The sequence below is a fragment of the Marmota marmota genome, unplaced genomic scaffold, assembly GCF_001458135.2.
Source record: "Marmota marmota marmota unplaced genomic scaffold, marMar, whole genome shotgun sequence".
In the NCBI taxonomy this organism is placed as follows: domain Eukaryota; kingdom Metazoa; phylum Chordata; class Mammalia; order Rodentia; family Sciuridae; genus Marmota; species Marmota marmota.
The window spans coordinates 17,723,259-17,736,620 of record NW_026000108.1 but is presented as its reverse complement, the minus strand read 5'-3'; the positions used below and the strand labels follow the sequence as shown (position 1 = coordinate 17,736,620).

At 39.4% G+C, this 13,362-nt stretch overlaps 1 protein-coding gene across 5 annotated transcripts in view; it reads left to right on the top strand.

Moving 5' to 3' along the window:
- Ppargc1a (PPARG coactivator 1 alpha) overlaps positions 1-13,362 on the top strand; it is a 438,089-nt gene that overhangs the window by 337,444 nt on the left and 87,283 nt on the right. For 3 of the 5 annotated variants that reach the window (XM_048784279.1, XM_048784277.1, XM_048784278.1), the window contains exon 2: positions 11,146-11,325. In XM_048784279.1, coding sequence (XP_048640236.1) covers positions 11,146-11,325 — 180 coding nt within the window. Of the gene's footprint in view, positions 1-6,051; positions 6,249-6,478; positions 7,313-11,145; positions 11,326-13,362 lie in introns of those variants that run through there. The other 2 variants (XM_015482001.2, XM_048784276.1) reach the window with 2 other exon arrangements.

Here is a 13,362-nt window from a genome sequence, read left to right as displayed (position 1 = left end):
AGTGCTGCTCCCGAGCCTGTAGCCTGAGTGCAGTAGCTGCTAGACTCAGTGTGATAGAAATGGCTACATTTTAAACAGATGATGAATATATGAGAAAGATAAGGGATGTCAGAGGTTGTTTCTGTTTGTTCTCTTCCCTGTATGTCAAGAATGCACACCCTAATACTGAATCTCCCTATTCATTTCAAAGATGAATAGATATTCTGAATGTATAAGTTATCCTTATTTATCACAGAGAATAAGAAAGTTACAGAAAAGCACCAGCACACAAAGAAAATTAACCAGGACTTATAATTTCATCAGCTACAATAAACAGCTCATTTATGTTCTCTTCCTCATCTTCTTTCCTCCTGACTATATATATTTAGAAATAAACTTTTTATGATTATAGTTATTTCCAGTTTAATAATAAAACCCAAAATATATTGAACATTTCCCATTATGCTACTAAACGTATTCTTCAGTTTTTTAATGAAGCCTTGAGTATATATGTATGTATACTGCATTATAATTTACTTAACTGTGTATCAGAGTGGACAGTAACATCTCAGTCACATTTTGAGCAACATAAATGTAAATGATACAGCATTGAGGATCCTTAAAAATCTTTGTATACATTCCTCTGTTATTTTTTTTTTTTTAGGATAAATTCCTAGAAGTAGAATTTCTGAGTCTCTCTGGGGCTGTCCATTTTTAAATATTTTGATACATATTACCTATTTGTTCTCTAGAAAAAAATGTTCCCATTTATAATCTTGCCAGTAGTATTTGGCATTTTTTATTTGCCTTTTTGCTGCACTGCTAAAAGTAAAGGTTGATTGTAGAGGAGATCTTCTTCATTAAGGATGTTTCTTCAAAAGTCCTGTGTCTAACTGAGTTAGCAAATATCATGTAATATTCTACATATTACCACAAAATTTAGCAAGACCTTAAAGCTCATTGTTTCTTAAGAATTTATTTCCTTTCAACTTCTCCCAAATTTGAGGTGTGTATATGTTATCCTTCTAGAATAAAATACAAATATCAAAGTGCTTAAAAAGGTCTATAACAGAAACAAAAGAAAAATACTCCACAATTCTTCCAAGGCTCTGTCTGATATGATAAAGAAAAAGAACAAACCAAGAATTTCCCAGAATCTCACTCATTCATCCTTTTTTTTTTTTTTTTTTGAGAGTGTGTGCAAAATATAGTTTTCTCCCTTAAAATTAAGAAAACTTAAGCTAATTAGGACCAAGTTCCAAAAAACAGTGCCAGGGGAACAGCCTGACTATGATTTAACAATCTGCAAACCCTAGTTTTCCCCAGCCCTTATTAACTGCAGCTAGTGGGATGAAATCTTTCTTTAAATTGAAATATTATGTTTTTGAGGTGTAGTAGCATCTTAAATTTTAAACAATGCCAGATTAAATAAAATGTGGTATGCCTTATTTTTTCTTCTAGCTAAAACATTGGTAAATAACCTTATTGAACATTTCTTGCCTCAATAATCAGGAACTCGATTATAGGTGAATTAATCCAAAATAATTAAGGTAGATAAAAATGTCTGTACATTCACAACTATGACTGAGTTGCACATGATAAAATCAGATTTTAACCATTCTTTTATTACTCCTTTACTTATCTGTGTTCTCGTTTTGCTTTATGTTCATATTAGTCCACTGACTACAACTTAGATTAATTTTCACATTGTTTTTGTTGTAATATGAAAAATGCCAAAAGCACATAGGTCTGTTCTGAAGAAGGTTTTATTGGAGATGAGAGCTATATTGTTGTGGTTGTCTATCACCTCTTGTTTATTAAAAAAAAAAAAAAAAGTGCTAGGAGGCATTAATGTTGTCCACCAACCTTCCTGAAATGGTTTTCCCAAAGGTTCTTTGCTCACATTGACATCACCATGGCAGTTTGTGTAAAATAAGATTTAATTTGAGAGTATTTATAAGAATAAAGATCTTTGGTATTCCCTACTCTGCATCCACATTTTGTGCCCAGCAAAATCTCAGCTTCAAACCAGAGACCCAAAATACATGTTCAGAAATGGACTTGGGATACAAAGGATCAATGGTTCCCTCTAGGAACTAAGAGCCAGCAATTGAATAGCCATAAGCAATAATTAACTTTAAAAATATTAGCAATTCTGGGCAGGTCTCTTTTATTTCTGGGAGAATTGTTCCAGGCATGCAGAATTCTCAGGAATACCTCTTTCCAGACACTTCCTTAGATACAAAGTGATCTCAGAGGTCCTTGATGTGCCTTAGATTTGGGGAGGGTTCTGCTCACTCTGTTCAACTGCTTTTCACCCTTACCTGCCTGATTTTTCTTAGTTGTAAAATGGGTGCACAGATGATCTTTCCTGGGAAGTTTTAGGACTACCTTGATGGACATGTAGAATTTGAAGTGACGATCTCAGTACTAGCCTGTGCAAGTTTGGCTGTATGTCTTCCTCTTTCCCTTTCTTCCTTGAAATGTTCCACCTTAAATTTATTCCTCTCATTGTAAGTCTACAAGAACAAATCAAAGAGATGTTTATACTAATAGTATTTACTTCGGAGTTTCCTTTTGTGCTCACCTGGATACAATGTTGACACCAAGTGTTTTTGCTATAGTCTATGGAATGAGTTTGAGTGTTCCAATTTGATTGTATTTATTTTTTAGAAATGGGAAGTTGTTGGGCTGGGGTTGTGGCTTAATGATAGAGTGATCGCCTAGCATGTACGAGGCCCTGGTTCGATCCTCGGCACCACATAAAAATAAATAAAATAAAGGTAGTATATCCAACTACAAATAAAAAATAATTACAAAATAAAAAAGAAATGGGAAGTTGTCTGAAATATAGATGATGGACAAAGCTTGTAATTTGGGGGCAGGAGTGGGGAAAGAAACCCAAATTTTAAACACTTCTTCAAATATTTTTGTTATAGAATTTAATTGTTCTTACGAATTATTGAATTGAATTATTCTTTCTCTCTCCCCCCACCATCCCCCTATCAACTCAAAAGACAGATTCTCCCGCCTCCACCAATGTGGGGACTTTGGAATACATTAACAGGACTATTGAGTGGTGGATTCCATGAGGGGGTGGGATCCAGGCCCTGTGTAGATATACTATATTATAGGCATCCAACAGATGTTAATAAATACCTCTTCCTATTGTTGGGAGCAAATGGGGTTGTTTTGGAGCAGATTCGTTGTGGTTAGTGAAAGGACCTTGTACCTAAATAGAGTGTGCTTTCAAGAGTAGAAAAAGAAATCTGGATATTGAAGAAAATGATACTGCTTTTTCATGGCATTTTTTTTCTCCACAGGTCTGTCATCCCCCTAAAATTTCAAGGTCCCTTGTGTCCCAGTCATACCCCCTCTCAGCAGTCCTTGCGATGGATTGCTGGGCACACAGTAAGGCTTCCATAGATTATCGTTGACTGAATCAAACATTTGGAAACCTTGGAGGCAGAGTTGTAGAAGGGGTGGAAGAGAGGCTGCAGGGAGAGGGGAAGATCAGCCGTCAAGGCAGAGAGAGAATTAAATATAGAAACTGCCTGGGGAGCCAGAAAAGACCAAGGTTGGTGAGCAACTAACAATTTTAAGTTCTCCTGAGGAAAGAAAAAAAAAACAAAACAAAAACTGGACAGTAGAGAATTTTTAATCTGAAGAGTTCATTAACCAAATTAGGAGAACTTTAAAATATCCCTTTGAGTTATAGTTTTGAGACTTAAAAAAGAAATAGTAGCAGGTACTAACTTGTCCTACGAATAGGTTTAAATTTGGATTTTTATACTAGTAGAGATGGAAGGTGGGGGGGAGGAAGGCAATATGCTGGAGTTTGTGAGACCTTGCAATGTTTTGACTCCTAAAAATACAGCATATATGAAACCACTTGTCATCTGGGTGGCTATGTTGATCTGACCGTTTTAAGAAGTGGAATTAGGTGGCAAAAAAAGAGGAGCATGGATCCCGCAGCTACACAATGTGTGAAGGTTAAAATATCAAAAACAATAATGCAACATGCTCTAGTGTAAAGGAACGTCTCTAAAAGGTGTGAATGGGATTTTTTAAAAAAGCATGGTGGTTGCCCATCTTTGGATGGAGACAGAGAAAATCGTCAGTGACTCTCACGATGCAGGAATCATTTGATAATAGTTAATAAACATGGACTTCTCTTGGCCAAATGACCAATATTATTTCACAGTTAACTGTGTTGAGGGTAGAGCCAATGACCTTTGTCCTGAATTTTAATAATTTACTGAAGTTTTACATTAAGTAAGAATATAATTGGGAGGAAAATTAGTATTTTTTGGGGGGTGGGGTGGGGAACACAAAGTAATGCCATTATTTGCCTTCATGAAAACATTCTCAAAGTTGTATATTCCTTTTTAATTTTTTTTAACATGGAAAATTAAAACTACAGCAACTTTCTGCTAAGTATAAGGGAAAATGTGCCAGGCAAATATATTCAGCTCACTTAAAATGTCAAAGCTGTTGGCCATCTTTTTATGTCCAGTAATGACAAACTTGTCAATTTAATCACAATTATTCAGAAATTTACTAGCAACTTGTTGCAGATATCAGAGGAGAGAAGTCTTTAATATAAGTGGTATGAAAGAAACAGTAGTCTGGTGGCTTTTTATCTTGTTTGTTTTTTATTGTATTTCTTTCTTTCACTTTACAATTTGAGCAACTTAATATTTAAAGTATGTGTTAGAGAAAAACCACCACTTTCTTTTCTTCATAAGGAGATATACAATAAAGAACACATTAAATCAACCTCAGTAGAACAGGAATTTAAATTAATAGGGCTCTCAAAATTATTTCTAGATACCTGGGAACTTTATTTTCAGACAAATTATTGTCTGGTAAAAGAATTAAGCTGATTTTTAAAAGTCTATTGGGTTTGGAGTTCCATGAAACCTGTCTTCCCAAAGATACATACCTGTGTACATCCCTCTGGAACTTGGAAGGGTTAAGTCTGACCACTGTAATGTTATGGGAAGTATTTTTCCGCTGTCTCTAGTACCTTGGGTTTGTTATGTATTCAATATGTAGTGTCATCATAAAACAGTAGCACCTGCATTAGCCCTCATTGTCTCAAGGTACGAGCTGAGAAATAATAAAACAGTGAAGCTCAAGAAGTGAATATTTCTGCTAATGGCATGTGGATATTTTCCCTTCACTCCATGGACATTTCTGATTTTGCACGCAAACTGCACGACCCAGGGCACGAGGGTTGGAATCCAATGTTTATTCAAAAAGGCACCCTAAGGCAGTCAGGGAGGAAAGGCTACATGTATGGAAGAAGGCAGCTGAAAGCCGGAGCTGTTCAGCACAGCAGCCGCGACTGTATTTACTAACATTTGTTTTCTGGGAGCCTATGAAAGAAATGGAAATAATGAGAAGGAAGCTGAAAGGATGAGGTTTTGTGGCTTGCTCTCCTTATATGGAGCAGAGCAAACTGCAGTAACAATTCCAGAGCTGGTGTTCCCTACCCACACGGGGACAACCGATTTCTGGGTAGAGGAGTTTGTTTATACCTTAACAAATACAGGCTGTTTTGTTGATTAAACAAGCAAAAAATGCCTCATTTGCTGCTTTCAAACACTCCCCCAATTAGAAAATGTCTCATAAAAATGCATCATGTGATAAGCTCTTGCTTTAGTCCCAAACTGAGCTTGGGTCCACTTGGAGATCTTACGGTCCTATGAGAATACACATACTAGTTAAGAATATAGTTGTTCTGTCGTGAAACAGGGAGCTTTGCCCCTTGCTCATTTTGGAGGAAAAATAAATTAAAAAAAGATTGCAGGGGATTTTAGTTATTATATGGCCAGGGCTCCGTTTAGAGTCTGTGGCATTCAAAGCTGGCTTTAATCACAGCATGATGCTTGAAACCTCCAAAAGTCCAAGTGTTTCTTTTCTTTCTTTCTTTCTTCTTTTTCTTTTTTTTTTTTTAAAGCGTTACTTCACTGAGGCAGAGGGCTGCCTTTGAGTGACGTCAGGAGTTTGAGCAGCAAGCTGCACAGGAGAAGGGAGGCTGGGTGAGTGACAGCCCAGCCTACTTTTTAATAGCTTTGTCATGTGACTGGGGACTGTAGTAAGACAGGTGCCTTCAGTTCACTCTCAGTAAGGGGCTGGTTGCCTGCATGAGTGTGTGCTCGGTGTCACTGTGGATTGGAGTTGAAAAAGCTTGACTGGCGTCATTCAGGAGCTGGATGGCGTGGGACATGTGCAGCCAGGACTCTGTATGGAGTGACATCGAGGTGAGCTGGGGCTGGGCTCCGCAGGCATTGCAGCCAGGACGGCAGCTTCCCTCAGATGCAATTATCCCTGTAAGGGGGGATGGGCTTGGGCGAGGAGAGGAGGCAGAAAAGTAGCCTGAGCGGGGCGGGAGCTTTTGGAAGGGAATCTCAATCTTATCTTAACTCCAATAAGTTTGCTATTTTAAGGTGGCTCTGAGATGCCTTGAGCAAATCAAAGCTCAGCTGCTGTCATCAGTATCTGTTGCAGTTAGAAACTCTTTCCATGTGCCTTTGGCTCTGTTTCTACTCATATGCAATATTTATGCTCTAAGATATTGATATGAATCAGAAGCTGAAGTCTTTCCAGTGGTGTTTAGTGGCCTGGTTGGAAAAATGCCATTTCTATTTATAAGAAAATGAAGATAAAAATATTAAAATGGATGCGTTCAAATATAGTCCGTTTTGATTCTAGTCCGGATTTTTTTTTTCTTTCTCTGTTCATCAGACAGAGAACTTACAAAATCCTAAACATTCCTGCTGGACTGTCTTAGATTGCTTTTCCCACAAAATATAAAATGCTGCTGCTGCTTCCTTTAAAACTCCTATGTGTGGTTGAAAGATTTGGTCAGGGATAAAAAAAAAAAAAAGCCTTATAGTGCAAGGTTTCCTGTTTGAGCTGGTGGTGGCAGGGAAGCCAATGGTTAAATCTCCCTGTACCTCGGAGAGCTGCCTGAAGCCGGAGAGAGAATAGAGTTTATGCAGGACCGTGTGTGGAGCTGCTCACTGCTTGTGTAAAAATAGACGGCAATACATCAATTCCACAGTCTGTGCTGGCTACAATTCATATAGGGGGAAAAAAAACCGCAAGCGGTTTCCTCGTAATCTCTGGAGTCTAGCTGAGGGATGGAGGACCTCGGTGTGTTTGCATTCAGCACAATGGAATGTTCCCGGAAAGTTTGGGCAACTTGGGAAACAAGCGAAACTTTCTGAGGACTCTGCTGAGATGGACCCGAATTGAATTGCATGGAGGATCCGGGCTGCTGCTAACAATGAAACTGGCAAAGGACTGCGAGTGCTTCCTCCGGGTAGCTGGGGGCACGTAGGGTAAGGGGGAGGATCAAGTGCCACACGTGATTTGATTAAATAAGATGTGCATGTGGTGTGGCGATACACATCTAAAGTGAAAATAATTTGGCCAAGGCCGGCTGCGAATGCATTTTTCCTATCTAGCGAGGCATGCCCTGGATTCTTAACTCCTTGCTGGGTTTGCAAACGTTGGCTCTGGCTGCCCTTCTTGCCTTGGTGGATTGTATTTTGTGGGTTGTAATCCTTCTTATCTTGTTGTGATTTCTCGGTAAGGCAGAATAGATATGGAGAATTCATATGTCCTGTAGCGATTAAGAGTCGGGGTTCTAAGTGGCTTCAAAGTCCTAATTGTTTGAGTAGCCTGGAGTGTCCTGTGGGTGGTTGTCTGGCTGGCACCGTGGGTCTCTGCTGCTGTAGTTTCGTTTTTCCATCATGCATAATTCCTGATGCTGCTACTTGATTGAGGAACTAGCTCATATGGAAATAAGGAAGGTTAATGTTAACTACCGGAATTCCTGCAGTCGTTTTCCAATAAGTATCCAGGCCCTTCAGAATGGTGGCCTTTTACGTTTTCTTTTCTGAAGGGGGAGAGGTCTTGGGCTCCTTGTCCAGCCGTGGATTGAGTCGCAGGTCCGCTGTGGCTGGCCAGTCGCTGTTGCACTGTAGGCAGCAGCTGCTAGAAGCCCTGCCTTCGAGACAGCCGCTCTGGGAATCACCTCTGCCAGTTTCAAATATTAGAGCAGCAGGTAGCGTAGGCAACTTTCATTTTTTGAATCATTAATGTTTGCTGTCATCCTAAAACGTCTTATGCCCTTTTGCACATAATGACAGGACAGCACACTGGTTAATAAAGGCCCATATCACTGGAGGTGCTCGGAGTCCCCGTGTTTCACAGTTTAATGAAGGTGATGTACAGTAAGGTTACCAAGATTGATAGATTCAATTCACATGACATACACTCCACCAAGACTGTCATTCTTTATGGCCCTCCTCGCCACCCCCTTCCCTTGTCTTGACTAATTTTTTTTTAAAGAAGTTAAGATTCTTTTTTTCATTAATATAATTAATGTGGCTGAGTCCACTTTTTCTTTTCTCTCTCTTTAAAATTTACCATCAAAACCTCCAAAAGGTTAATGGAGAATTATACTTAATTATAATGATTCATTATCATCAGTGCAGTTAAGCTAATTTATTGTCTCCTTCTTAACTAAGAGAAAAGTCTGTTGGGGTGAAATAACGTACAATAATTAGCCTTTTGTGTTTAGTGACTGCTTTATCCTCTTAAATCTTATTATAAAATTAAGGCTACAGTTGTGACATAGCTGTCATCGTTGCAAGGAGGCACTAGAACGAGGCTGTGTGAGTGCAGTCGAGCACACCTGTTACAGATGTATGGGGAAGTCATAAATATCAGCGTGTCAGATGAGGACAGTTACAGGGCTCGGACTGTGTCTGCCACCATCCAAAGGCCAAATATAAATTAATAACAGGGACACATGCTACGACTAATGTGTTTTAGATTAGCAGAATAATGCCACATTCAGAAGCACTGATCTTATTAGCATGTCAACATTGGCAAGAGCACAGGCACTTTTTGGAACCATAAGGTAAAAGCATAATAGGAGAGGGAGAACTGGAGGAGAGAGAGAAGGATGTGTACAAGACAGTAACACACAACAAACTGACCTGGTCTAGTCAATGGCTTTCAAAAGGGACTTACACGTTTCTGGAAAGTTCTGGGGTTTTGTACAGGGTGTGCCTGGAGAGGGCAGTTAGATATTGTTCACCAGTCCATTGGTATGACCCGTCAGTATTCCCAAAACATGGTTCCTGAGCTCCACAACGGGAACTTAAGGCAGAGGTAGACAGCCAACATTTTTATTTGTTGATGCTGTTTATGTTTGATTATTTTAAAGGACTATCCCCCAGTGAAAGCTTAGTATTTTTGCACTGTGGGCAAAGTGCTCCCCTTGCCTCTGAATGGATGGTGTCGAAGCAGAGTTGACGCTGAGCGTGTGTGCTTGGACTGTAAGCAGGGTGGGCCAGAATGTGCCCGGGGAGTGTAACACCCATAACAAAACAAGAACATTGGACTGGGACGAGATCTTCTCTCCTGTCTAGCTTCCATTGCTTTCAACCTAGTTGAGTAGACTGATCTGTAACTTTGGGCTCATATAATAAAAAGGAAAGACCAATAAAATGATAAGGAAGGAGTTTGGATAGAGAGGACAGCCCTTTCCTTCTATTACCTTCTGCCTGCAGCTGGGGACCTCACGGGGCTGGTGGCCTTAGGGAAGAACTGCAGTGATTTGCAGACTCCTCCCATTCTTCTCTTACTAACTGCCCACTCCATTACCCAGGCCCCACTTCTCAGTGTGTGGCTTATCATCACACTGCTGCATATGATCCGTGTAATGCAGCCTGCCAGGGATGACAGGGGTGCTTGAGGAAAAAGAAATCTACATAAAACTTATTCAAAATCTAAATGTCAAGGGATATCTGCAACTTCATGCCCAAGGACTGCGTGGATGTGAACAACTGGACAGCATCTCTCCTGACCTCGTAAGGTAGAGGCAGGAGGGTCCTGCTTCTGAGTGGGAGGCCTGGATTCAGACAGCTTGGCCCACAGGTAGACAATGTCCTTATGACTCTGGCATCCCCAGACCCTGGCCGTAGGAGTTTCTGCAGGGTTCTTTATGGTATGCAGCCTGGAATCAGCCATCAGTTAGCTGATTCAGTTCTAGGAGACCACTTCATTGGTAATGGGGTCCACTTTCCTTGGAAAGCACCAGGGTGGGGCCGTTAAGTGATATCTGTTACACGCAAGGAAGAAAAAGAATATGGCAATCTAAAATGGCCTTGGGGACAAGCAGTCCAGCTGCAGTAGAGGATATTTTAAACCTTTCAATATATTGAAATAATTTTATAACTCCGAACGAAAATAGCTATTTTGAATTTATTTGAAACATAGTTGAGATACACCTGAATGATGAACAAAATATAATTGTGGTGTGTTGTTATTGTGACTCCTCTTCTCCAGGTGCCAGGTGATCCCAAATGCACACACACACACACACACACACACACACCATGTCTTATAAGTAACTCAGAGTGAGATATAAAGGCCGCATAGAAAAAAAATATGATTTTTGTTCTTCATTGCAAGGAACCTGCTTTGACCTGTTAAGGATGAAGTCCAGTAACTCATAAAAAGTCAGTGAGAGTAAATGATTTAAGAAATAATTCAAGAGGACCACAGATGAGTCAAAGGCCTGGCATCATTAGTTGCTGAATGAAGTATAAGGATGACAATGTTTAAAAAGAGTCTAAGTGGAGAAAGCTCTCCTCATGTAGTTCCTGTCTTCTGTTTTTCACGTGCCAGTTGTTTAGGGAAAGTCCAGTAAAGCATGATAATTCCAAGGTGAAATCAAGCTTGTGTTCTTCTCTAAGAGATTACACTCTCAGGGTAGAGTAAGATTTTACATAGAGTTAAGCACAAGACAGTCTGATGTGATAAGGGCTAACTCTCCAAGCGGTACAAACATGCCGTGGCTTTCTAACTGGAAGACTCAGAGAGGACTTCATGAAGTACTTATCTTGGATTTAGAGATGGAATTTTGCATGGAATAAATCAAGCAAAGTATCCTTTGGGAGCCAAGTGGGAAAAGAATTTAGGGTGTTTTCCCTGGTGATTAAAGCCTCAGAGGCCAGCTTTGGTGGTGTCGTTGAATTAACCAGGCTTAATTCCTATCACATGCTATTGTGGTTTAATACATTCCTGCAGTTAATGAAAGCTTTTTTTTTTTTTTTTTTTCTTTTTTGCCTCCTGCAGTGTGCTGCTCTGGTTGGTGAAGACCAGCCTCTTTGCCCAGATCTTCCTGAGCTTGATCTTTCTGAACTAGATGTGAACGACTTGGACACAGACAGCTTTCTGGGTGGACTCAAGTGGTGCAGCGACCAATCAGAAATTATATCCAACCAGTACAGCAATGAGCCTGCAAACATATTTGAGGTAAGGACCTCCTTTGGAAAGTTCATTTCTCCTTGACCTTGGCTTGGGCCAGTCTGACATGGGATAGGCCTGAAAACATCTTGGGTTCTTACTGTATGGTTATCAAAAGAGTTTTTGTCATACTTTCTTTTTGATGGTGAAACAATATTTTGGAAAACAAACAGTTTTTTTTTTCTTTTGATAATTAAGGGGCTGAGAACTGACAACAGACTGCATTAAATTGTGTTGAAATACACGGGGTTGTGAAAGAATTGATGACAAGAACAAAAGTCTAAACCTGTTTATATTCCAATTTCCCATGGAGAGAGTCTTAGCCGTAAATGGTGACTAATATAAATTAATATTATAAGAAGAAAAATTTTAAACTGAGGGTTTAGAAATCTACCTTTTTTTATCAAATAGGTGAGCAGTGTTGACTATTACTCTTATATTTTTGGTACATACCACTAATTTCTTTGTAGGTGGAAATTTATAAACTCAACAGATCTAATCTATATTTACAAATTAGTCAATATTCATTTTCCTTTCAATAGTGAGAATTACCTCCCAGACTCTGGATGTTTATTATATGCTATAATAAAGAATGTTACCCTTCCCTGATGAACATGTTGTTTAGAGAATAGATGTGCTTTCTTGCAAGATCAGCATTCATTTGCTTGAAAATAAATCATTTCTTGTAGGGACTTACAAGTAAATTGAATCAAGATTGCAAAATCACCTAATTTTCAATATCAGAACTACCAATGCTATCATCATGAGCTAATATTTTTTTGAGAACCTACTATGTGCTGACTCTATTCAAAGCCTCCGAAACCCACCAGTGAAGACCTTTATTGGTTGTTTTCAATGTTATTTGAGATTAAAATTCCGAGTCTTTAAGAAAGTCAATATTATAATTTTAATTGAGTTTTTCTACCAATTAGAAGCTCATGGAAGTTGCTGAATAAATTTTTTTTGTATAATGAGTGAAGGATGAATATAGTAACGTTGACAACCATAATAGTAATGACAACAGAGGCCAATGTGTTGGAACACTTTCCTGTCATCTTACACATTCCTCAAAACCACCTGTTGTTTAGGTACTATTAGTATTGTTCCCATTTTACGTATGCAGACATGGAGGCTCAGAGAGGTTAAACAATTTTCCCAGAGTCACACAGTTGACAAATAAATATGGCACTTAAATTCTAAATGTATCTGACTTCAAAGTCTATATCATTGATTAAAATAGGGAAACAGTGAATTCGGGTGATCGCCATCCTTTAGAAACATGTATGAAGCTGCTTCTTTGCTCAATACATTTAAAAAATAGGACAGAATCTTTCCCTTCGGTGTTGGTTGATGTGGAGGCCGGGGCAGTCTGTCAGCCATGGGGGCTCTGCCCAGGGTGAAGATCTTGTAACAGTTCTGGAGCATTAAGTGGGTCTCACAGGAATGCTTCAGGTAGGGCAGCGAGGGGGAGGAACGGCTGAAGGTTTGTGGTTTCTATACTTTCCCAGGCTTTTCAGCTGGGTCTTAGAAAGTTCATGTGAGGACTTGGCCGGTTAGAACTGGTAAATTGAACATTCCTCATTCAGTACACTTGTCAGGTTACAGGCCCATTCTAAGTCATGCTGCATTAAATAAACAGTGCTTTAAAAAATGTCCATCTCTAGACCTCTTATCTAATAATCAATCCACTGTTCCATATTGGGTCAAGGCCACGGTTTCTGGAGATAATGGTGGGGGATAGAGGTGTGGTCCTTAGTGCCTCCCTACTTTCAAAAAGGACCACTTTCTTCCTGGCCTTAGGTTCCCATATTTGCTGTGGGGTGCCGACATGGGGTCTCCCCGTTTATTTCTTCAGGATGCTTCCTGTCATTTATCTACCTATAGATGTTTGATCTACACAGGGACTCTCCTTTCTTTCCCTATATAACTTTCAACAACTGATAGAATTGTTTTTAGTGCCCCAAACACAAGGATTACTTAATTTAATCTCACATGAGATCATTTTAAGCCAATAATTCTCAACAAAAGCAACATCCCCCCCCCCCC